Source organism: Neocloeon triangulifer, unplaced genomic scaffold (genome assembly GCF_031216515.1).
Source record: "Neocloeon triangulifer isolate White Clay Creek 2 clone unplaced genomic scaffold, ASM3121651v1 ptg000014l, whole genome shotgun sequence".
NCBI classification, from domain to species: Eukaryota; Metazoa; Arthropoda; class Insecta; order Ephemeroptera; family Baetidae; genus Neocloeon; species Neocloeon triangulifer.
Genome location: NW_026775556.1, coordinates 21183775 through 21210672, shown reverse-complemented (window position 1 = coordinate 21210672; position 26898 = coordinate 21183775). Strand labels below are relative to the sequence as shown.

The 26898-nt window shown below is 35.3% G+C and overlaps 1 protein-coding gene across 1 annotated transcript in view; it reads right to left on the bottom strand.

Annotated features, from left to right (window-relative positions):
* The window catches only part of LOC132200377 (contactin-2-like), a 78375-nt gene extending 51615 nt beyond the window's left edge, over positions 1–26760 (bottom strand). Inside the window, exon 1 of the mRNA XM_059625801.1 lies at positions 26541–26760. Coding sequence (XP_059481784.1) covers positions 26541–26598 — 58 coding nt within the window. The 5' untranslated portion in view covers positions 26599–26760. The remainder of the gene's footprint in view (positions 1–26540) is intronic.
* Positions 26761–26898: the final 138 nt, after the last annotated feature.

Below are 26898 nucleotides of genomic sequence, written 5' to 3'. Positions count from 1 at the left end.
TTGGGCAAGGATAAAATTTTATTCTCCACCCAGAGAAGGCTCCTATTTTCCTCCACCAGATATTGAACTTATTCCGAATTATGTGGAGCTGAATATTGTCGTAGGAGGGATAGTCGTAATTTTTTTCACCGACCCACCCTATCGCAACTTTGCATCTAATGGAAATATTTTCATAAGCTCTTGTCTCTCCCCATGTTTATTGCAGTCGTTCGTTTTTACTGCCTTGTTTTTATAAGAGGGAATAAAAGAATTTCATAATCTGACTGCGTGTTTACAGATTCTTAATAAAGCAGGTCCTAAATCTTCTAAATTTTAAGAACAGCATTAAAAAGAATAAAATATTTCAATCCAAAATGTTTATTTACTTTCAGTAAAAGTATTGAAATATGTTTGAAAACGTCATATAATAAGTGACTCTAAGTACTTTGACGTGTGTTAAATTAATTCTAAAAGAAGCGTCTAAAATATTACTTACCAAAAGTTCTAGATAAAAGGAAAAGGTTAAAATATATTTTTTTTTTCAAATTCCAATGAATTCAACCAAAATAAAGTAAATTTTCATTTTGTTCTCAAATTTTTGACGCGGCACTGGTTTTTAAACAAAGAAAGAGATGTAAAAGAAAAAGATTTAAATATAAATAAAATTATTTTCCTTCCCAAATCACTTTCTTACATTTTGTTTGAACTGCTATTACAAAATATTTGAATTTGCATCAAAATATTGTAAAAATAACCATCAAAATAGTTAACAAAGACAAAATAATTCCTCGTAAAACAGTTGGCATGGTTTAATTAATTTTTATTTTTTTTTTATTTTTTACATAAAATCATTTCTATTCACCATTCTAGCAATACTAGACTTTCAAAATTGCTCTACAACATCAGAAAATTAACTTTTATGTATATAGTGAAAAGATTTGAAACAATTTCGTTTTATTTGTGAATAATCTAATAAAAAGCTCCTGTAGTTTCAGTTTCCTTGTTTTGCCACACAATTATATATTCGCATATGTATTTATACCGGCTCGGGCAATAAACAAACAAGCACCGCATATTTTCCGCCGGCATGACGCAATTCCGAGCACTCAGGACTGGGTGTTTGAGTTGGAGAAATAATAAAAAAAAGCAGAGCTCGGTACGGCTGCTGGAGTGAACGACGGTCGCTCTTCGCACGCGTTTTTCCCCGGGAAAATAAACAACGACGGCTTGGACAAACTGCAGTGCTGAACGAGCAGGAATTCGTCAAACCAGAGCGAAACTCTCTGGGGGCGGCTGCGTCGGCCCAATCCAATTTCGGCCGCCCCTTTTAATATGAGAAGCCTTGTTATGGGAGGCCGACGAGTTCGAATTTCGTGTCCGAGAGAAGAAAAGCCCAAAATAAAAAGGCTCGTTCTCGGGCTGGGCAGATTTTATGCCTCGTTTGGCGGGTCCTTTATTCGACTCTCTCCTTTTCATTCTCTCTCTTCTGTGTACACAAGCCACTTTTTGTATTGTACGAAAGTTTTTTGGCCACGGAGGAGATTTATGGCAATTGAACTCTCCCGCCCAATTTATGTGGCTGCGGAGAAAATATAGCTCGATGCTCTGGAGAGGTTTGGGATAAGCAGTTTCTGAGATAAGAGTTCGTGGAGGAGCACCGTTTGTTTGATCTGTCAAAGAGATTTTGATAATTGGCCAATTGGATTCCCTCTGACAATGAAAAGAGAAGGTTGTTTATTTATTTGACTTGATTTGACTGAGAGATTGGATGCGAGGAGTATTTTTATTGGCTTAAATGCTCATCAATAAAAAAAGCATATTTTTTTCTCTAAAATTTCATCTTCTCACAAACAAATGTGCAAAAGTGGCTAAAGTCCAAATAAAAAGGAGAAACAGTCGACAACATTGTAACAGTATTTGAGTATAATTGAAACTGAAATGCAAAAAATGAAATCTATAAAAAACATTAGTAAGTAAACAAAATGATCATTTTCCAAAAATTCAAACATAGTTGAATTTATTTGTCAATTAATGTGAAATCATAAAAATGATATAAGTATAAAAATATTTATCAGATTTCCAATATTTGCCTAGTTAAATTAAATTAAAAAGAGATTTAAAAGGTTAAAAAAAATATTTTTGGCACCCGTTTTTTCTTCAACTGCACAATGATATTTTTATTTTCAATTTAATACTAAACTAACGCACACATTTAAAAAAAAATTATGCGAGTAAACGGAAAAATTTAAAAAAGGAAAAAAAATCACCTCACTTTTTATACAGACAGATGTTGACATTTAAGAAGTTTCACTTTTGGTTTAAATAGGATTTGGTTATTTCTTTATAAATTTAATACATTCCGTAACGGATTCAATTAAAAAGCCTCTTTTGCCAACTACACTAGCTCTCTCTTTTCATCTTAGCTTTCAACGCGGGTCTTCTTCGTCTCTCTTTTCCGGCACAAAAAGAGCTCGGAAAGAAGCGTCTCTTCTCTTTAATCTTGCAAGAATTCGTTTAAAAGCGCGACCCACTCGCACTTTCGGCTCAAAGTCTTGGCGCATTTTTTTTACTTGCCGACGCTGGAGGCGCTTCGCAAATTATATCCAGCGCCGTCGAAATTGTTTTCTGCAAAAAGCAGCGCGCGTGTGCGCCTCATCCGAACTAATCCTCTCGCGCAAGCACATTACTACATTAGCCCTCTTGAAATAAACTGCTAACCGCCTTTTTGCCGCAAGGAAAACACATTCCATTGTCAGACGCATAAATATAAATATAGAGGAATTCAACGCCGGAAAGTCAAAAACAAATTAAATAAATTGTCTTTTCCGCAGTTCTCTTTAATTAAAGAGACGCACTTGAAGTCAGTCTTCCGTGGTTCTATTCAGTTTTCTATATTTCAAACTTGTATATAATTGATTTTATTTACGTAATGAATATTTTTATTATTTTTACAATCTCATGAACTTAGGCTGCAGTTAGTAGCCAAAACTATTTGAGCAGTTTTCTTTTGTGGATTTAATTATGTTGATTTGTTTTAAATCAAGGTAGAAAACACGAAAGAAAATACAAAATATGCATTATTTGCAACAATTCTGAAAATACTCCGCCGCGAAAATAATTGAGTAATTAATCAAAATATTAAATTTCACGAATATCATAATCCTCAATATCTTTAGAAAATGGAGAACTCTGCTCAATCTTTCGAAAATTCAATCAACGCAGAGCGAAAGGGCCGAGATTAATACACTTCGTCGTTAAGAGCAACGATCTGGAGAGACGTGGAAAAATTTCAATGGAAATAAAGGAGGTTTTTAAAAAAGGGGCGCTTTTTTCGCCCGCGGGTCGTACGCCATTGTTTCCAGGGTCGTTTTCGCGAGTGAAAAGAGAGCCTTGACGCGGCTCAAGTGGAAAACGCCGCTTTCATAGCGTTGGCATTTTTTTACCTGCAGCCTTCGATCGGTGCGGCAGTGAAAATTGGCCGCCGCTTTTTCGCGAGGGGAATTATTATTGCACTGCGGCCGATTGTTTCATGCAACATCGGAGCGAGCCGATCCCCGAAGGCCTAACCGGGTTATTGGGTCGGTTCTCCATTCGTTTGCTCGCGGGTCCAGCCCGGGCTACCCCTAATTCGATCAGCGACCGACCCTACTCAATTTCAGTAGAAGCGAATCCCGCACCGATGCATACCAAAACTCGGCCTTTTTGTATAATGTTATGGGAACTTTTAACAAGTTCGTTTAAAGTGGTTGTTGATTAAAAGGTCTTCTAACTCATAAATAACATAGAAATAATAATTAAAGCAGTGCGCGTAACTGATTTTTATTGAATTTAATTTTTATTAAATACAATGAAATTTTAACAAATATTATAATTTAATTATTTTATTCATTTTATTTTTAAAATTGTTTTCTTTTTGTTTATAAACTTTGCTTCCTTTTTTTTCTTTTTCTATTGCTCATGTAAATAAATTACATATTCAGATGGATACCAAACTTGGTATGCTTGGTATGTAGACTTTATTAAGCAAAAAATTGAATCCGGAAAAAGTGAAATTAATTTTTATTATCATTCCATCAGTTATTATTGCTAAATGCAGTTTTAAATATGGATAATCAATATCAAATCTTTGATATTTTTTTAATAAATGATATATTATAGATTGTATAAGCAATATTTACGTGAGCTGGAATAATGAAGAAAATGATCTGGAATTAAAAAAAATCCTCATCAATTTTTCTATCAATTTTAAGCTCTTTATTAAAAAAAAAGGAAACAATTTTTTTCTATTGATCTGTTCATAATTTATCATAAATATTTATTACCAGACTATCAAAAACTTCTTAATTGTCTCGGTAGAAAATCGAAGAGAAAACATCAAATAAACATGGAGCCTCTTGTTTTTGTGTCTGTATTATTTAATACTTTATTAAGCTGCTTTTGAGAAAGGAAGAAACCAATTAAGTAAGAGAGAGTGGTTGCTCTATTTTTTCGTCTGCAGCGAAAAGCGGCTGCATCAACACTGATAGACAAATAAAACATGCAAAGAAAAGCAATCAACTCTCGTATACGAACCGCTGTCGAAGCGGTGGCGAAAAAACAAACAAACAAACAAACAAACTGAAAACACACACACACGCCTCGAAGAAACAGGGAATTGAGCATTCGCCGGCGCTTATCTGAAATTTCATTCGCAAGCGTGTGTTTATTCGTCGGCGCCTTGATTAGTTTGGAGCGTCTTGGCGTGTTCCATCTTTGTTCGTTATTTACCTCAAGAGTATAGAACATGGATGAGGGTTTGCTCTGGCTCGGCTCAGCTGCTCCATCAATAAAACTCATTGCGAGTGAGCGGCCCGCCCGGCGTTTCAGCAAATAGCGCCCGCATATTGAAAAACTTTTCCTGCAAAATTGGTTAGTTGAGCAATAAAACTTTAATGGCCGAGCAATTTATGGCGCAAGCATTGCACCGTTTAAGCTGCGATTATAACGAGAGAGCTGGCCATATTGGCGGAAGTTTGATCGTGCAAATTGTCTGGCCGCCTCCAATCAGTCGTTTGCCGATCGTTTACTTTTGATCCTTGTTTAAATTGGAAATTGCCACTGCCTGCGGAGATGATTGGGTGCAAAGAGGAATTTCAAATTAACTTCACGTAGAAGATTAGGATTTTCACAGATTGGAGAACTTTTCCATTGAATTTCAATTTTTATAAAATTTTATATATTATTCGCTGTCCTTGAATTTATATTGAATTTCTTAAATATTTTTACTCTGAAGCACTCAATTAAAAGAAACTAAAAAATTTCAATTAATAATAAATTGTATAGATTCTTAAAATAAAGCGAAAAATTATTATTTCAAGTTACAAACTTGTTTTGCAAGTATGTTTTTTAAAAGAGAACCAAATTTGAGTTTTGTATAAGCGTGGAATTGTCTTTTGTATTTAAAATATTGGGCAAATAGTCCAAATAGCCATTTTAAAGCACCATCAAATTCCCCAAATTTGCTTAATTCACGGTTTTGAAGTTCACAGCCCTCCAAAATATATTTCGCCCTTACCATCCCTATATTCACGTTTGAATTCCGCTTTTCCTCAAAAAGGTTTCATTTTATTTTAGCAATTAGTGGAACGTATTTTTTTATGTATAAAAAAAACTTCTTTAATACCCCAATGAGGAAAAACAGAATTTCCAAATAAAATATTTTTTGTGCGTGATTTGTGATTTCATGGGCATTGAAATTAATTTCTATATTTGAACAGACAAGACCGAATAATTTGCCATTGATGTTCCAGGAAAATTAGTCACTAATTGCGTAATGCACGTCAAAAATCATTTTCTTGCCCAGCGAAACGGCTAAATCGTCCAATTCGAAAGCGCCGGGTTTGTATAGCTAGCAGAGTTCGCAATAACCGCATTAGCATCATAAAGAGCTTGTTTTGCGCGCAGCAGGTAGAGAATAGAGTGGGTTGCTGAAATTAATTGCCATTTTGCAGGACCTGGTTAATAATTATGGAAGAGCCGTAGCAAAAATAGCCGGCCGCAATAAACGCGAGCTTCCGACACAAAATTAGCCCCTAATTATTCGCACGCCGTTTTATTTAAAAGCGCCATTTTTGTCTCTCTCAATTTTATATAAAATAAACATCATCATCCGCTACAGCCCGTTCAATTACGGTTATGTTTCTATCTGTGGCGCACAAAGCGTATTGCCGTTCTCTCGTAATTAATAACCATAAATCGAGGACAGCGCTCTCGCCGGGGTTCATCAACTCGTCAACAGATGCACGTCCGACCAACCGAACCGGCAACGGCTTTTGCTATTTCCATCCGATGTTTTACGCCCGCCATCAAGTAATTAGTAATTCATACATGCAAAGTAATACTTTGATGGACACGTAGATTGCGTTTGCAGACCATTGGTTCGCAATCATTTCATGGCCGGATTTGCGCAGTTATCGCCCGTTCTATTTAAACGAATGATTAGCGCGACCAATTAATCAGTTTAGTTTTTTTATTCAGAATACAAATTGGTTGCTTTTTTTTCAAATCAATATTATAATTATGGTAAGAAAAAATACAAACAGATCTGCGTGATCACAGCATAATAATCCGAGTATAAAATTAAATTATTTAATTGTGCTCCTAAAATATAATTTTATAATAAAACAATAAATAAATAAGATAAAATTATAAGATTATTTTATCTTCCTTTTTTTTTAAATTTCTATATTTAATTTATTTATTTTATATTCTTACAATGCAGTTTTTCTCAGGTTTTTTCTGTTGAAAACAGAAGTTTAAGATTTTATTTTGTTAAAATTTTATATGCATTATAATTGAAAACTTATAAATTATGTGAGTCTCCATTTTATTAAAATGAATAAATTATATATAAGCATACACAGCAGGCGACTATAATTATGTGTATTTAATTATGTGATCTCACTAATACCAAAAAAGTAAAATATTTACAATAATCTTATATTTTTTCCAACAAAGAATACACAAATCATTCTATTTTGTATTGGAACTTTAGATCTATCAAAAATTTCAATTACATTTGAATCAAATTTTTAATCAAAGGAACAGTCGAGATTTTTTTTAATTTTTATTTATTTCAAGATCCAGTTCATAATATTCTTACTAGCGAAGTTTTCATCTTTCTTTGAATGGTCCCAATCATAACAGATTTTTTATATGTATTTTTCTAGTTTGTACCTTAAAAAGGCTGGTACATTTCAAAATGCAAACACAATTGAGAAATGACGGGCCAGTGAGCTTGATTATTAATTTTTTTCCATTTCGCGAGTGTTTGGTTTGGATTTTTATTTTTCAAAGCAGCCATCATCACGGGACTCATCAACATTCACATTATTATGCACAAAAAGAACTTTTGACAGCAGTCGTGCGGATAAAACAGCGTCCAACACTCTGTCGTTGGACGAGTGCCCAGAAGTAATTAAAAAATCACAGCGGCGGCGCGCTCGGCGTCACCGACCCGTAAAACAAATTTCCAATGGCTGGGCCCGCGCTTATCGATCGACGCGACCGGCCAACGCCGCATATATACTGCAATAAAATTTATTTGGGCCAACTTTTTGTCACGCACGACGGTCCATTTCAATTTAATTAAGAGCTTTCCTCCTTCGACTCCCTGATCCACGCCCTGGGGGAAAAGAGACTCTTCGGAAAATATAATAATAAAATTGGCGTTCGCAGGCGGAACTCGTTCCGCGTGATTGATTTTGACGGCTGATGTGTCGGATTCCTCAAAGTTGGTTCGATCGGCGTGACAGCCAACGAGAAATGGAATTTAATTTCGCTGAAAAGGTATGGCAGCAATCTGATGTGGCTGTAGGCAACCGGTGCAGCAGCCGAGCGGGGCGCGTTGCATAATTAATATTCAACAAGGAGTGAGAGACGATGTAAGTTCGCCGCTTCACGCGACCCGACGCTAATAGCAGCCTCTCTCTCTCTGCCGCTACCTCCTTTCTTTGCCTGCCGCTGATTATTTGAATAATTAAACAGCAGCGTGCGACTGAAATCTGACACGAAACACACGTACCATTCAGGTCCGCTACTATATTTTTAATCACGACTCGAGGAGCTCACAAAAGACACAGCAAAGTTTAACAGAAATTATTTAACTGGTGAAAAGAGCAGGATGAAGATTAATCTTGAATAGTTTGCTAATATTTTTTTAAATGAAGCACGAAAAGTCATTCCTATCATCCTATTATGGATTTTTGCATATTATTTTAATTCTTGATTATGATTTGTGGGACTAAAAATATAAATTTGGACCCAACAAAACACTGTTCATCCATTTTTGGCTTGTGATTTTCAGACTTAATTTCATTTCTTTGTTTGTGTGTTTTATTCATTTTTCCATTATTTTCGCAATTATAATTTTTGCCTAGAAATTGCCTGAAAAGTTTTTTCACATTTTGACAACATAATGCATTTTTTTTTAAATTTCTTATTCAAAAGTCTATCACTACTCACAATCAGTTTTTTTTATATAGATTACCATTATCCGCATTGTGTATTTCTTAAATTAAATTAAAAAAGGTGATAATTCCACTACAAAATTAATCTAAGTTACATCAAAGATCATAAAACGACTTACAAAAAATAGTCTCTAATAATTACTAAAATCATCCATCAATTTAGCAAGAAAAGAGAGTTTTGGCTTTCGGCCCTCGCGAAAAATATAACCGGCATTTTTTCCCTCTTTGTTTGCATAGTTCACATGAATGTGCACACATGTGTTTTTCTCAATTCCCACATGCCGTGGCGCGTTAAACGCACTGGTTATTTTGGCGGCAACGGCAGATGTTTGTCAATTAAAACTTTGTTCCGAACCGAGCGCAGACCGGCTACGGCTAATTGAAATTCCAGCTCATTACTAAACACAAAAGTTTGATTTATCGCATGAGCAGCTCCTCATAAATTACAACGAGAGAGCGAGCGTGCCGGGCTTCAGAGGCTCTCTTTTGGCACTCCGGAAAAGTTATTACACAGTGAAACGAGGAATGAGCGAATCGTGCCCGAAATTCTCCCGCCCGCCGACGCCTCTACTTTGAGGACATACAAAGAAATTGATTTCCGATTTTGTGCTGCGCAGGAAAAAAACGACCCCTGACACTTTATTTCCAGATGAAGCCGAGAGTGTGAAAAGGAAGAATGGGCGGATAAAAAGGAACATGTTTGGCAGCACACACAATGCGAACTTGTGGTGCAAAGGTTCGCTTGGAAATTCTATCAACATTGAAATATTCGAGGGAAAAAAATATAATTTTATGTGAAATGGAAAGAATACAAAAATTTCACCCTACTAAATTAAGCAAAATTTTTTTTGTAAAAGTGTCAAGTTCCAGTTCATTTGAATTAAATTAAAGTGTACTTATAAATGTTTAAAAAAATAATTAAAATGGTACAAATGGAAAAAAGTTTAAAAATTAAATTTAAAATAGAGTTAAATTTTTTTATTCAATATTTTAGCTTGCCTAAAACGAATGAAATTATCGCGAATAAATCAAAGAGATGTGCAAAAAAAGTAATCTCGCCGGAAGGTAATTTTTTTTGTGTCGCATGGAGCCACTTTGCAATTCAATTAGGTGCTTTTTTCTGTTTTTCTCGGCGTAGATTTATGCGTGGACACGCGAGAGAGGACACAAAACCTGATTAAATATTAAAATATTTGCGCACGCCGGTGCGAAATAAATCGCCGTCAGCGCGTGGGCAAATGGTAATAATTACAACACGCATTTGCAGCTCCGCTAAATCAAGAGCTTATCGCCCTCGCGTGCAATTCATTAAATAATTCGCCAGCGCTTTTCGATTTGGTGGTCACCGGCGTCGCCATGACGACCCCGAGTTGCGAAAACTACGCAAGGCGCCCTCTGGCCTCATCTGGAAATATTATATCAAGTGCTCCAGATTAGCTGCTCATTAAGGCGTGTATTCGCACGATGTGTGCAAAAGAGGAGATAGAGAGAGAGAGAGAGAACATACAACAAACCGCAAGCCGGCTTGCTTAGCTCCGATGCGCCTCCGGGCCGGCGACTGCGGATCATTTGCGGCGGATCGCTGTTTGCACGGCAAGCAGACCGTCTAATTACTTTATTTGATTTCCCGCCCTCGGACATTCACGTCGCTACCTGCGCTTCTTTCCCCCATAGATTCGTTTTTTTTTTAGTGGAAAAACGCCAGTGTTTAAGTTGATTCTCCTACAGACCTAAAGTACAGACCTTCCATCAAAAACAGAAGAGAAAGGGTTAAAAATTATTAATATATAATCTAAGTTTATTTGAATAATTACTTTATTTAAATAATTTATGGTAATTTAGGCCGATATCTCTTAAGGATTGTGAAAAAAAGTAAAAAAAAAGTAAGTGAAAATTGATCAAAACCATCATTTTATTTCTTATTTGGCTCAATAATTTTTGTTTTTGTGAAGTAACTTGCAAGACGCGAATCAGATTAGCGTTTTGGAATAAGTTCATATGATAAAATAAGGAATCAACTTTTACGCTAGTACTTTTTTTTAATTTGCCACAATCATATCATTTTTGAGGTTGCACTGTAAAAGAAATAATAATTGTAATCAGAAATCAGAAAAATTGTCCAAAAAGCTATGAATTTGCCTCTCATCTTAAAAATTAGAAAAAAAAACTTCCTTTTTTTTAAATAAGTTAAAATTTCTATTTATTCCATAATGACATTACAAGTTATAAAAATAAAATACAACTTATGGTAATGAAAATGTTCTGAGCTCCGAGCTTTTTTGTTGAAATTTTGAACATTAAACTGTTTCAATCAATTACAATATGGTAATAAATTACTGTTTCTGCTTCCAAAGCAGCAGATTTATCAACCAAAATTTGAGCATTAATTTTCCGCTCAATAATTAATTGCAAATTTTGTTTATTATTGAATCACCGGTCATTCGCAGCCCGAATTCATCATCCATAAATTTAATATTATAAATTTCATCATATCCAATACGTACAGATAATAACAAAACAATAACTGAACCAAATACAAACAGTCATACAAATTTGAATATGAAATTATTATCGTGATAAATTTAATTGAATACCCTGACTATTTTGCCCAAAACAACGGAAACAGGGCCTCTAAATATGGTTAGTATTAAATTTTCTTTTTTTTTTAATGTATTTGAACTTTTGACCTATAAACAAGTAAAATGCGCGAGTGGCAAGATTACCTTGAGCCGATCTTTTTCAAGCTCATATGTGTGCTTTTAATTAAATTTATTGCTCGGCTTTACACACGTTGCTAATTAATGCTGCATCGACCATACCTTGCTGGGTCAAAGTAAAAAAAAAAGGAAAAGAAATAAAGCCGCATCGTAGCATCATGAGCCGAGTTTGCATGGCGCAGCTGCTTCTCTGGTTAATATTTTCGCCTCGAGGGCTTGACGGCGGTGCAGGGCTACCTGCAGCCACAGAGTGCACTTGCATGTTTCACGCTGAGGTGCACAAATTAAATGATTATTCGTTTCTCACAGAGTGAAAGAGCTGTGTGCACGAGGATTATTATTATTTATGCACCGACCTGGAAATAGAAAAAAAAAGAAAATGGTGCAAGACTACTTCAAGTTGCAATATGCACTGCATTTTTTTATATTTATGGATCACATTGGGTCACAAAGAAACAAGACTGTAAAGAGTGTAAATCGTGAAATTTTTAATTAATTTTTTTTAAGTTTTTGGAAAAGAGAAAAAGGCAAGGATTTACAAGAAATGAAGATGGGCAGACAGTTAAAAAACTGGCTTTGTCGGTGCAGAGGTAAATACTATAGAGCTGTTGTTTATTTTGACTAAAAAATATTTTGGTGTTTTTATGAATTTTTTATTTCATCAAATTTACGAATTGATGTTTTTATACTTTTTTTTATTTCATTTTGCAAAAAACCTGATTTGTGACCGTTTTAAATGAAAAATGAATACAGAATTATTCAAATATCGATTTATTATTTGATTGAAAAAATTTTTAATATAGAAAAATATATTTTCAAACTCGTTTTTTAATTATTTGAATTTTTTGTTCCTATTTGAAATTAAAGGGCATAATTCAATTGTATTATTAAAATTACCAAATCAACATTTTCACTCCAAATTTAAAAAAAATCAAATATCAAATCAAGGGCAGTAAGAAATTAACACTAATTAAGACACCTTTAAAACAACATTTTTTTGAATCTCGTTAAGGCATTCCAACCACCGTGGCCTCTGTTCATTTTGTTTTGTTGACTTTGACAAAATATTTGTGCGACCCTAATGTGGTCGTTAGGGGTTTTAACCTATTTATACTCTTTTGCTTTTCATTCTCCATCATTCAGCACGAGTCAAAGGTAAAAAAAGAACTCAATCCATTAAAGAGATGAAAACACTCTCCAAGCTTTTAAGGAAATAATTTTATTTTAATTCACAGCAGGGTGGATTTGTTAAAAAAAGCACAATTTTTCATCGTCACCCTTTGAAAAAAAAACATTTGTAATTTGTCATCATGTAAATATTATTGCGTACATATCTCGCGAACACAATTAAATTCTGCTGTACTCGAAATGAATTATCAAATTTCACTGCTTTTATCGCGAGCGGACGAGGGCAATTATTTTTAATGAAAGCGACCACTGAGTGCAAACGCTGCAATTAAGCGACCGTTTTTGAATTACAGAGGCGACACACAACAACAGTCTGCACTTAGTCTGATAATACAACTAGATAATTAGGAGCAAAAGCGTTTCAATTCCAGCTTTCGGCAAAAAAGGAACCGTCTCCTAATGTGGAGTCATTTAATTGGAGCTCCTCACAGTAATCGTCTTTTTCGGAAAATGTCTCTTGAAAAGCACCACCGACGTTCTTTACAATTTCTTTTTAATTAAAAGCTTTGCAGAACGGCACTGGAGATTATATTATGCTGAAGCTTCTTTCGGGGAATTTTGTTGCTGTGTTGGTGATTACAAAGAAAAGGTGCTTTCGTCGTTGACAAATTGCAAGTGGAACGTTTTTCAAAAGCGGCGCTTCTTGAAAACACTTGAAAATGATATTTCGCCAGGTATAGTAGGCGGAATTATAAAAACTTCGTAATTTAAAAAAAAAGGAGTCAATGATGCTATTGAAATTAATGAAGTTTATGAAGACTTCTTTCATACTAAAAAGGCCATAGAGGCAATTTTAGAATCAAGGCCTTTAAGTAAAAAAATTATATCAATTAATAAATGAATTATTTAATTTATCATTGTTAAAAATATTAATTTTACTCAATTATTACATTTATAAAAATTGAAGTATTTATAAAGAACTGAAAATTTCCATTTAAATTTAACAAAAAGAGAGAAGCCTTCCTATTAGATCACGTTGTAAATTACGTACATCTTTTTTTTATAAAAAATAATATAGATTAGGATGCTTACTTATCTAAAATATATTAACATATCATTTTAAAATTGTTTTTTGCGCTAATCATTAGTCACACTTTTAATTCAGTTAAAGTTTCAGCTTTATAATAATGTAATTAAAATGCCGCTTTATTATAAATGGCTCTAGATTTTTATGGAAACTTTTACGCCATCTGATTCTACAAAATTCTACATTAGGAGGAAATAGGATAAAATTCTTTTATATTCAAAATACAATAAATATACATGATGAAAAATATGATTATTATCATCAATCGAACCTGTTTAATTTACTTCTAGACTTCGTAAAATTAAACTATATAGAAATAAAATATTTTGCCCATCAAATTGAGAGCAATGAACTGGAAAGAGCAAAATTAATATTTCAAAATTGGAATTTCAATTAGCGTATCATTTATTTAGTTGAATTGAACATGACGCTTAATTAAAGTCAGATAAGATTTTTTTATTCTTCTCTTCTAATAATAATAAGGGAATTTATTTTTTGATGTGTTTAAATGAAACTTAAAACTCTAGTTGTGGCTGTTGCAATCAAATTCAAGTAGGCTAATGATCCATCGAGATATAACAGATGCGGAGAAGCTAATCACGGCGGCAAAAAGCTTCAGAGGGGATCCGCCCCGGAACCGCAATATCTGCGATCTGAAAACTAGGAAAGCAATTCAATTACGTCGAGAGTTCGCCCCCGCAGACAACTAATTCGAAAAGCCATCCATCAATCGGGAAGGAAGTTGGCAAACTGAATCTCCACACTACAGACTCGAGAAATATGAATAGGGCATCTGCACTGCCAATTAGAACTCCATTTGCTCGCCTGGTAATTACGCAGCGTGGGTGCTGCCGCGCCTTTTCCGATCTTGTTTGTCTAAAGAGCGACGGGATCAAGTTGTGGGCAAAAAGTGGCGAACAACAAACAGCACCCGGTGGGAATGGCAATGCACATTATCCTCCTGCGGGTGAAAATTTTCAGGGCATGACATTTCCAGGAAATTATAACGACAGAGAGCAAAGGATTGAACTGCTGCTGCATTAATTACTGTGCTGGATTTGCTTGTTTGATGAAGAGCAAGTACCGGCGGTGCTGCAGAATTATGCACTCTGACGACGATGCCTCCATAGTTTATTGAGCTCCGGCGGAACATGTGGAGCTGACGAGCTCTGAGATGAGATCGTTGGTCTGTGATGAATTGATTGCGTAATTTGTTTTCCTGACAATCTGATTGAGAGCAAGTCTCTCCATTAATCAAAGACTTCCTGTCTCGTTCCTATAAAAAAACCTAAATTAAATTTCTAAATCAAGTGAAATTTGAAATAGAAAATTCAATTTGTATTAAATAATATACAAGTAAAGCATATTTTTTTTTCAATTTGAGATGAAAAATTAGGATTTTTCTTTTTTTATAATTATAATTAAATTTTTCTTTAGCTCTGGTTAAATATTAAACTTGAGAATTTTCTCGTAATTTAATACAATTTTCAACTCGGATTCTTCAGTTCTTTATATTATTATTTTTTATTTTTATTTCTCGAGGAAATAAACAATCTGGTCTTTAATTTGTCATTCAACTTTTCAAAGCCAACGGTTATAATGGGGTGGAGAGACTTTTCCTCGTCCGTGCCAACAGATTCGCCTTTGAAATCAGCTTTGATTTGTAAATCCACTTCGCAGAAGCGATAATTGGACGATTGTGACGCGCAGCCTAAAAACAAACGGGGTCCCCTTTATTCTTTTCGTCGATGCGACAGTCGACTGCCGCCGCTCTTTGTATAATTAGGACCGCACCTTCCATCCTTCGGGGAGGCAATCAAGACGGTGGCAAAGGGGCCGCAGCACTAAGTTATGCTTTGACGACTAAATTAGCCGCTCGGGGCGCTTCTTCTCAACACAGAGATGTTTTTGATGAGGCGAAACAATTTGCATGGTCTGTCTCGGGACATTAGCGAAACGAACGCGGCCAGCCAATCTCGCCCCGCCGAAATTCGGTTTTGCTCTGTGCGTCGATCGGCGGCCGGAACTGCTTCTCTGATGCGAAAATAGACCTACCCTAGGGCAATCTCAAAACTTGAATTATTATTAACTGACTTACCACGAACCACTCCAAATCTTATAAGATAAGACGTAACAAATAAGGAGGGTGTGGAGGCGGGGCAGAAATTTTCCAGTGGGTTAAGATTGTAAGAAAGATTGAAAAAATAAAATCATTTTTGTAAAACCGATTCAAAGGATGATTCAAAACTTTTTTTAGGACAAAAACTGCTACTCAAGCAGAATTTTATTCCAACTTTTAGAATTTAATTAATTTATTATCAATGACAGCTTTATTCCGGAAAAAAAATGAAATTTTTGCAACTATGGGGATTTTATCATTCATTATATACACAAATAAAATAGATATTTTATATTCTCTTGCCTCTCTTGGGTTAAACATAATTTTTTTCTTCGTATCCGAGCCAAACAAAAGACGCGGATTCAATGTTATTTTCATTTTTTAGCTATTGCAAAGGAATTCTAATTTTTAAAGCTTTTGCAGGGTATTTAGTTCTTCTCTCTCTTTTCGGCCATCGTCGACCCCCAATAAATTACGGCCTAACGAAAGGGGTCCTTTGCCTGAGCAAGAGACGCCATTAATTTTGCCCCGACCGGCTGCCGAGAGCAAAAAGTTATTCGCCAGCAAGCCGGCAACTCTATTTGCGAGAGAGCGCGCGATGAAAAAGTCTCGCAAACTGTTGAGTCCAAAGATGAATTCCTGCAGCAATATTTCTCGGCGTTGAGTTATTTACGAGCCGCGCGCCTCACTCGCTCGCTTTTTGCGCGGCTGCAATATTTGAATAAATTGTGATAATGAATAATGCAACGTCGGATGCAGCTCTTGTCAGATAATAAGAAAATGCAGCCGCTAGGAGTTTTCATTTTGATTTCAAAAGAAAATGCAGGCTTGTGATTAATTACTAAGTTATAATTTAAATACTTAAATTATAAATTTTATCAAGTCTTTTATCGCCCAAAATTTTTTAAATATTGATTCTTACATATGTCAATTACTAAATAATCGTCATAAAATGGAAATTATGAAGTAAAAATTTCATTTTGGTCCAAAATTTTCATCTGTGTAATATCTCAGAAATTAAAGAAAATTGCAAAAAATCCCAATTAAAAAATTTAATGTTACAAAATTTTCTCAAAATTGTTATTGTAAATAATAATTTAAATAAGTAGAAGTGTTTTTTTTTCATTTAAATGAATTTATCCTTTAAGAGTTTCCTCGGTTTCCTCAAAAATGAGTTTTGCAACAACTCAACTCTCAGCTCGAACGTATAATAAATATTGCCATTGTTGTAGCTCGTGGAAAACACAAGCCTCGTATTGACGGGCCTCTGTGTGTGTACAAAAGCACTCATTCACTCTGGCGAGCGACTGCTGTGCCTCTGCGTAAATATGAGAGAGCGGAATCTCATTAAACGCGAGCTGTGGCAAATTTATCATTTCTGGATTTCGCGCAGCGCACACGGCACGCATTAATTCCACAGGCTCCCGCACTCTCTCGCCGGCCCTAAAATTGAAAACGCGAGACAATAAAACAGTTGTCGTCATAAAATCCGGCCTGATTAAATCCGCATCAAACACGAACGCGATTTTATGGCAACGAGAGCTTTATTAATACACGGAAAGCCTATCCATTGAAAGCGGCACGTTTGTCAAAAAAGTTCGTCCTGACCATTTTTGTTAATTGGAATAGATATGTGTATGTTAAAAAAAAGGAAAAAAAATTGTTCTCATTCTAGTAAATTTACAAAATGCTGAAGTTATGCAACTAATTATAAACAAAATTTAACATATTTTTTTTTCTTTCAAGTTAAAGAAAGCTAAACTCAATGGGAATTTTGGTTTAAACACTTAAAATAATCCTGATTTTTTCCAATTTCATGCAAAAATCGTGAAAAAAGAAATGATATAATAAATAAAAATATTAGTGATATCCAAAAACTGATCATAGCCGAACGTCCAGCCTTTTTTAATTAAACATTCATGAATGGTGTTTAAATTTATCCTGAGCCTGCAGGATATATGCTTTTAAAAAATTTTACAACTATAAACACAGAGTGACACAGAGTCAGAGAAAACAATTGTGTAATAAAAAAAAAATTAAATATTCATTTATAATAAAAAAGGTAAATTATCATAAAAAAATAAATTAAATAATCTAGTTTTTTTATTCAATATAATTTATTAATAATTTATAATTATTTTTGTGATTGTAATTTGCGGTGATTTGAAGTAAACTAGATGAAATGCCCTTTATCTGACTCGGATTTTTCATTTTCAAGAGATCCATCCATGTTGATGACCAAGCGTTTTTTTTTCGTTCTCTGTGTCGCTCCTCAAGTGAGTCAGTCTGACACGGGAAACCTCGTCAGGATATCTCAGCAGAGAGCAACAACTTGAGATTCAAATGAGCCGCGCGTCTCTCATGCATATTAGACAAGACTCGCCGAGATTAAATTTCGTCTGTCCGCGAATTTGCATATTACTCTGCCCTCGGCCAAATTAGATTTTTCCACTCCAACAAAAAACACATAAAAAAGTTCATTGTCAGTGAGAGCTGATTGAAAGCTGCTGCTTTTTTTCTCACTGGCGCGCGCGGCCGCGAGCCAGAAAGAGCGAGGAAGATTGTCTTTTGGCGCCGCTCCAATTTCCACCGATTCAATATCACATCTCGCCGGAGTTGAATGAATCAAAGTTTGCCAGCTCGTGAAAACAAAAATAATCCAATCGGCTGAATTAGAAGAGCGAGATGGAGTTATATAGAGGAGGGAAAAAAAGCTGCAAGTTTCAATGCACATGACATGGTTAAACTTCCGTGCGGGTGTTTATTACAGACGGAGCAAAATGAACTGAGCTTTTTTACCTCTTCGATTTTCCTGGATGCGCTATTCAGAGCACGAATCAATAGCTGCAGTGCCATAAATAAATAGATTCTTTTTAAATTAATTTTGAATTATTTTGTCACAGGGAGTTTGAATGTGAAAGTAAGCATATTAATTTTCAACATGTCCCCAATTTCTATAAAAATGTGGGCGTGCTCAACAATTAATTATAATTAAGGTTTCATCTTGAACGGGTCTCTCCAGTTTTGTATTCAAAGTTCCTGAATATTAAAATTTAATATCTTAGTAAGGAAGTTCCTGCTTTTATATATTTATATGAACATTCCTCTGCATGGAATCATATATTTTTATATCGGAAAAGAGTCAACCTCCGAGGAACCCATGTTTCATCCCCTGCAAATTTTTTATTTCTGTTTTGACATCAGTTATTTGTAACTTCAAATAAGAGATTGAGAATTATCAAATAATATAATAATTTTATAACTTACATTAAAAAAATTAATTCACAAAAACATAAAAGATTTACTACGTTCTTGTATTAAATACTTTTTTCAATTAATATAAATAACATTAAAAAAAAGATTTTTTTTTTAAATATTCAAATTTAATTGTTCATTCTTCAATTGCCCATTTATTTGTCTTTTCAGTATCAAATTGTCTCAACAAGCCAGGAAGGTTTTGGGTTAAATTGCCGCTAACTGATGCCCAGAGTTAATTACAGCATCTCAGTTCGTCCGAGTCAGACGGCCGAGTTAAATTCAAAGATTGAGTTTCTTTTCATGCAGTAATTGCGCCTGTGCGCAGGATGTAATTACAGCTCGTCGGAGAGCACAATTTTCTTTCCTCCCGAGAGGGAATTTTCCCGAGTCGATTTTTGCTGGCTGCGCGCGAACGAAAAGTTCACGGGTTAATTTCGGCCGTTCGTCATGTAAGAGTGGTTGGGATTGTTTCGAGAGGGACGTACGTGTTTGTCGAGCACGCATGGTTTGCTGCTGAATATTTCGCGCAGAGCGCAATTACTTTAATGGCCACTGCGAAATTTCACGGGAGAGTAGTATTCGTGTTTCCCACCAGTCAAATAATGGAAAGTAATTCAGCGGTTCTGGCCAAAAATTCCAACGATGAAAAATGTGGGACGAGACTTAAATGACCTCGACTCAACTACAACCAAAAAAGCCCCAAATGATCAATGAGAGACACAAAATGTGACATCAAAGAGCAAAAAGAAATTTATATTTTGAACATTTTAGGCAAATAATATAATTTAAATTAAATATGTGGCGCACCAGCATATTTTTTCTAGACATACTCACTATGTAATTGAAAATAACAGAGAATGTTTAACAATTCAATTTTGCTTTAAACCAGTTTTTTAGGTTATCTTTAAGAAGGTGATTTTTTTTTTTTAATTTGCTTCAAAACTAATTAATTAATGTGATCTGTAAACCACAAAATTTTTATTTACCTCAAGTGGGAGAACCGGCTATTTTGTAATTTTCCTCAGCTAAAAATGTAAATATTTATAATATCTGCTGGAAATTTATTTATTCAGCTCTTTAATTTTAATTTTTTTTATCTCCATTTTATTGCAAAGCTTTTACTTTTGTTGCTCCTGAATAAGTTTCATTTCAAACTTTGAACAATATTATTTCAAAACTCAATTTCCTTTCAAAATTTGGAACAGAAATTTCAAGGAAAAAGGCAAACTTGTAATTTAATAAGAAAATACTTCTGTATAAAAGTTTTTAAATCATGTCGACAAACTCTTGCCGAAATTTCATTCAAGTTTGCTGCCTTATCGAATCAAATAAAATCCCATATCCGATCAATCAGTGCCAAACAAGCAGCCCGAGGGGTGAGTCAGGCCTATCTTTCTTTCTCCTCACCGGGTCCGATAAAAAGCACACACACCCGCTCTGGCTTCCTCTGCAACTCTCTTCCTAATTCCAGTTTTTTCTTCTTCTTTGGACGCGAGCATCACTCGATTTATTTCTATCTATTGATCACCGCGTGAGAGAGCAAATAAATAAATAGCCAAGAAAAAGCAGCATAGCAGGTTTTTCCGCTTTGGCTGCCGCTTGTGTCCAGCAGCGCGTGTATTGATCCGGGGTGAGATGGGGCTAATGCGGGGCAAACGCTGATGAGCGAAAGAGAAAAAGAGAGAAAGCAGACCACCTATGAAGATGGATCGGCCGAGAGCGACGGACGGATTTTTTTTGCTCCGGAGGTGGCGGCGGCGGCACCAAAAAAGCAGCCGGCACACTCGCAGATAATTCAATCAACTCGCTCACTAGGTGCTTTTCTCGCCTCCCAAATAAATTTTACCCTCTTTCCACGCCGCAAGGCAGTTGTTGAGCACCAGAGCCGTCGGTGACAACTCCCCCATCGAGCGACAACTTTATGGTGCTGCAACCGCAGCCGGTTGCAAACGCGTAAAAGTTGAGAGTTTATTTCGCCGGGGAAAATTATGTGGCAATTTTCCGAGCAGAAAGTAAATGACAATGTTCATTACAGTGCTCTTGACGTTGATTTTACACAAGCCTTTTCATTGTAAAATGTCTAATGAGAAAAAGGGTTAACGGAAGTTTATGAAATTCCCCAAATTTAGTCGTCTGTAAAATATATTTTCAGTGATCATGATTAGCTATTTAAAACGCTAAAAAGGAAAATAAAATTATGATTTTTCCTTAAATTTCATTTTCCTTCAGAAATTTATGATATTGAATGCGAATCCTGCATATTGGAGAAGTCAAAATTAAAACATTTTCTTACAATTTTCCAACAAGCTTTTTGAATTTAGTCAAGAAATTAAACATTTGTCTATATCTCAAATAAATATGATTTTTATTTTTTTATAACATAATAAAACAATATTAATATTAATTCCACACCTTTTGTACAATGTAAAACATTTTTTATTGGATTTAATGAAATTATCAATTTAATCATTTTATGAAATTTAAAATCATAACGCATGCATTGTAATATTTCAACCTGTTGTTTGAAAACTCATTTTTTATTATTCCATGCTTTCAATCAGACCTTTTTGTCATAAATTTTTTTAAAAGGTTAATATTTTTATAGCTTTTTCAAAGCAAACTTATCAACTATTTTTTTTGAGATAAATTTTGATTATCGCAACAGTATCGCAATCATTTCATCCTTCCTTTTTATATGAAATCAAATTTATCATCATATTTATGAAATTTATAATTATTATTATTTTTTATTTTAGTGACTAATTTGCTACAGACCTTTATCCATAGAAACTCCTCTACAGTAAAGAACTCCCACACAGCCTAGCTGATTAATATCTCGCGCTCGGTACGTCCTGTCAAGACCTCTCTTTGATCTCCTCTATGATAAGTGCCACGAGCTTGTTACAAGACGGAAAATAATAATTCTCTGAGCTTCTTCTCGAGCGGCGGCAGGCGTCGTCACCATAAGGGTGTGGCACCCACACGTCACCTGCCGGTGCGTTGCTTGTAAATAAATGCGTACAGTTGTGCACCCACGACCCTCGCGTCTTATTTCCCCATCCAAGAGACATCTCGCCACACCTGCTGCATCTCCGCTCCGCCGCCATTCTCTCTCTCAGAATGCACTTTTCTATTTACGGGTTGACAAGCAGCGAAGCAAAGTAGTATAAAAAGGGCAAATGGAGGCTTTGGATCAAAATAAAATGCGTCTCTTCGCACGTCGTCGGATAAAAGCTTTTAAAATTGATGCGTGCCGCTCTTAAAGGATCTTTTTAGCAGCCCCCTTGAATGTGTTTTCTTTTTATAAGTATGGGATTAAAATGTTTAGTGTTTTCTGTCCGTCTTAAATCTTGCACTAAAGACAAAGGATTTAAAAAAAAAATTCAAAGGTTGTTCGCTCTATAGTTTTGTCATATTCCTCAGTGGCCAATATAGCCGTGAAACTTAAATGTATTGTTTTGCTAAATATTTTTGCCTATTTTTAATTGTTTTGGACAAACATCGAGAATTAAAAAAAAAAAAATACATGATATTATGTTTCTTTGGAAAAATAAAATAAAATTTCCTCCACAAACAGACAAAAATTCTTTAATAAAGCAATAGTAATTGCCATAACAATAGTTAAAATACTATATTGCTTTTTAGTAAACAAATATTGATCCACCTCTTGACATTGTTGTTCGGGATCACCATTTGCAAAAGGATTATAGGATGGTCCTTTTCTAATCCCACTGAGATTTTCAGATTGACATTGCGCACATTGGGAATGCGTTAGGTTGGAAACTGTGGCGATTTTACTTTAATTATTTGTAATATTTTATACCAGAGCATTATACCTTCATTGTTAGAAATTAAGAAAAACAAGCTTGATCTTTAAAGATTTTTCTAAAAATTTCTTACTGACAGATCACTGAGCTTTGAGCCTATTAATAATAATTATCAGTATCTTTAAACATTCCATTTATAAATAAATACAAACTTGGTATTCGATTGCTAAAAATAAAGTGAGTTTTCATAAACAAATTTTAAATTTATAAATAATAAATTGTTGAATATATCGTTTAGTGAAACAAAATGTTTTAAATATTCCACTAAATAAAAATTTCATTTTGTTTTATAGGTTTTATACATTATTACGTATATAAAGTTTCTTTCTTAACGGAAAAAAGCAATGCCGTTTTTCATTTAGTTTTCATTTGAGCTCAATTAAGCAAGTTTTTACTACGCTGCGCTGACGGTACATTGCAAATTAAAGTGCATTAAATAGCGACAAGGCGCAAGTTGAACGTTCATTAATTTTCTCCTTTCTCTGCAAGAGAAAAAAAGGGACAATCAGCAGCAACTTTTTCCCTGCTCTGAACGTGCGAGCGTCAAAGCAAACGAGAAACCGTGCCTAGTTTACAGCAAGAAGCTGCTGTTGATTAAAAAATTAAAAGGAGACGAATCGAAATCCTTATATTGTTATTTCTCTCTTCCGCTGGAATAATTTCTCACTCCGTTTCCTCCTCGGCGCTGCTATTAATTTCTTAATTACGCTTTAATGAACTCGCGTCTTGTTGAGAGAAGAAGAAGCGGGAAAAAAGACCGAGTGCTCATTTGAACGAGGAAGATTCTTTGTATATTTTAATTTCGTGTGGCGCGCAGCGAACTGCGCGGAATTCGGTCCTCGCCTCGTGTAATAACGACGAGAGACCCTGTTCTGTGCACGGGGTCACCACGATTTGTCCCAAAAGCAGAGAATTAAATAATAGATACTAGAGGATAAAATTGAATATTTTTAGTTAATTTGTCATAGCAAGAATAATAATTATTCAAACATTTATTTATATCGCACATTTTTTCACACAAATTTCAAAAATTAAAATTTGCCTTACAAAGAAAAAGATTATTTAAATTAAATGGTTGTTTCTGAAATTTGTAGTGTTTTCAAAACCTCAATTTTATCTTCAAAAGGTTATATTTTTTTGCGCTTTGTATTTCCACAAAATTTCTATTCACATGCAGAAAATCAATTCAAAATCAAACCCAAGTCGTTCATTTCATTACCTCACATTTTTCTGTGGTTGAAAATATTTTCAATATTAAGGTTTTTTGCTTTTTCGGCCAAAATATGGGCACCCGCCTGTGCACGGTGGCCCAAGATTAAAAAGCGCTCGCGTGGAAAGACGCGGCGCATTCCCTTATTATCATTATCGTCGTCATCGTTTTCTCGCGACGTTGTTCGTTAGTCGGTGCACATTTGCATAGAGCAGCTCTCTTTTTTTGCTTTCGCGGCGCACGAAACTCAACTGGGCAGAAAATCAGAGAGACGCTTTTGTAGAAAGTCTTGCTCATAATTCCTTTTGATGCCACGGCGTGCAAAAATTGCTAATGTGTATCTCTGAACAAGGAAAGGAAAAGAACTTCCTTTTTCGTATAATCCAAAAGAGGCCTATATCATCATTATGTTTTCGCCTCCTTATTCGCGCATGAGCTGATTAAATTAAACGCCAGAAGATGGGGAGAGAGAAAAGGCGCACTGCTGTTTATATAAAATATAATTTTGCTATGGAAACGGCAGTAATTAGGACGGAAAATTTGTGCATAAACGTGAGAGAGCTCAAGAAGAAAGGCAAAGGACCACGCTACAAAATAATTTCGACGTTTTGTGCCCAGAAGTGTGTAAAAGCTTAAAATTTTGTTCGTGACTACACTGTTTTTAAGCAGCTAAAGAGAATTTTTGTTTAATTATATTTGAGATGCAAAGGAAAAACAATTTGGAAATTAACAGCTTAAAATTTGCACGTCTCTCGTTTGTGAAGGAGAAAAATTACAATGCAGCACAACTATTAGTTTCTTTTTTAAGTAAGAATTTTAAAATTTGAAATAATCAATATTCATGAAGCGTGATATTTCCATTATTCCTACAAATAACTGCTCCATCAAAAGATTCACGAATTGAACTCCAGGGTACAGAAATCCAAACTTTGCAAATTCACAAAAAGTAAAAAACGGTCATAACAACCTGATGGAATTAAGCAGGAAATTAATCCGTCGTGTGCGACTCTAGGCACCCCGAAGTGCACAACCGCGCATAAATAAGCCGAGAGAAGCAAATCCCGGCCGACAGCAAACACCCCCTTCAGATATTATGGCGGCGAGAAAAGGCTCCGTTATGGCCGGTGCTGTTTGTTGTTTGATCGCACAAGTGTGTGTGGGCACGGGCGTTAGTTATAAAAGGGAAACCCTGCAGCCGAACGAGAGTATCAGTTGTGCGGTTTCCTGATCTCGGGCGGCTCTTTGACGGCGCAGATTGCTATTTATTCCCAGAGACGAGTGAGAGCGGCCGATTGCAAAAAAAGGAAACAGACCAAGAGATGAAATTGGGTCCAGGCCTCTCTCTTATATTTTTTTTTCGCCAGGCGAAGATAAATCAAGCAGTTTTACTCTCTCACCCTTTTTTCTTCTTATTCTTTCTTTTGTACTTTTTCTTCTTCTTTTGTCAGGGACTGCGGAGAAAAATGCGTGCAAAAGTCTCGAGTTAAAAATTGTTGTCGTTCGTCTCTCTCTCTCGTTGTTGACTGCTGTTGATGGAGTGGCGAGCCCGGCGAGAGGACCCTCAGCAGTTTGTTCCGCCGCGTGCATTTTAATTCGAGGGTGCTCCAGTTTCAAGTTTCACTCGCAAAACAAAGGAGTGAGATGGAGACGCGGGGGATTTAGTACGCCCCGCTAGCGCTCCCTCGAGGAATGCGTGAGAGGAGCCACGCAAAAGGACAGTTTTCTTGAAAACTTTTTCTGATATGCAAAGTTTGACTTTTGAAATGGTCACTAAGATTGAAAAGAGAAAGATTTGAGAGGGATAAAAATTTAAATCAACTGCAGATGAATGTCCAATTTTCATGAAAAATTATTTTAATTTTTTTTAACATACGGTATAAACTTTAAAAAATAAAAACCAACAACTAAAGATTTTAATGAGCCGTTTGAAACTTCTTGCATATTTTTCTTTTCATTAGGGGAAAATATTTCTTCAAAATAATTTTTAATTAAATCTAGCTCATTGGAATAGGCTAGCACTGTCATGGCTACTGAATCAGTACTTATATAGCGGGTGCGAAAAACCACTAATTCAACCAAATAGAGCGGATGCACAAAGCCGGGTTTTAACTGGTGTGATGAGAGAAGTGGTAGTGCCTTTTTTTAAACAATTCAATATATTTCCTTCCGAACGATTTTTATTTATTTTTTACTTTTGAAAGTAATTTTAATTTTTTCAGCAGTTTCGTTTCAAAGAAGAATCATAAATAATTAAGAAATTACTAATAACAAAAGCAAGATATGAATCAACTGCTTAATAGATTTGACTCAAGTGGGGTGGATAAAGTAAAGACTAATTTTGGACTTATTTGACTAAAATCGGTTCTAGGAGTTTTTATGGTATTGAATTTTGGACTCCCAAGTCAATAAAAAGGTCACTTTAAATGATTATTAAAGGTCAAAGGGATCATACCAACGTTTAATCGGAAGCCATGAATCAAATTTTCCAACAATATTTCAGATTTTAACCTACTTCGTCTGGCAAAAAAATTAAGCATTTAACCAATTTATAATAAAGTATTTCTTTCATCATTATATAATATTTAAAAAAAAAATTAGCCTCATTGATTGAGTTTTTTTCTAATATATGATAAAATTTAAACAAAAGAAATCAAGATTAATCTGAATAAATTTTGGTTTTCAATCTGGGAGTCTGTTTTTGTACTCACGTTGGACGAAGTTGGCGAGGAGCAGCGCCGAAAAGATGAGCGACGTGGGCGAACACATGATTACACGCGATATCTTCCCCGGGGAAACTGCCGGGAATAAGAAAAGTGTCCCTTTTTTCTGCTTCTTTTATCTGCACGGTCTTTAGTGCCGCGACGGTTGCATCCGAGAATCCTCACTAGTGCAGCATCGCGCGAAAGTCGGGGAAGTATGCAGACCCGCCGGTGGCGGAGGCGTGCGATCAACTGGCGCTCTTCGGGGGGTGCCGCGTTCGGGGGTGCGTCTGCACATGCTCGCGCCTTATTGATCCCAGCGCTCCGTTTAACTTAGTGGTCAAAATATTAAACTGCACGCCCAATT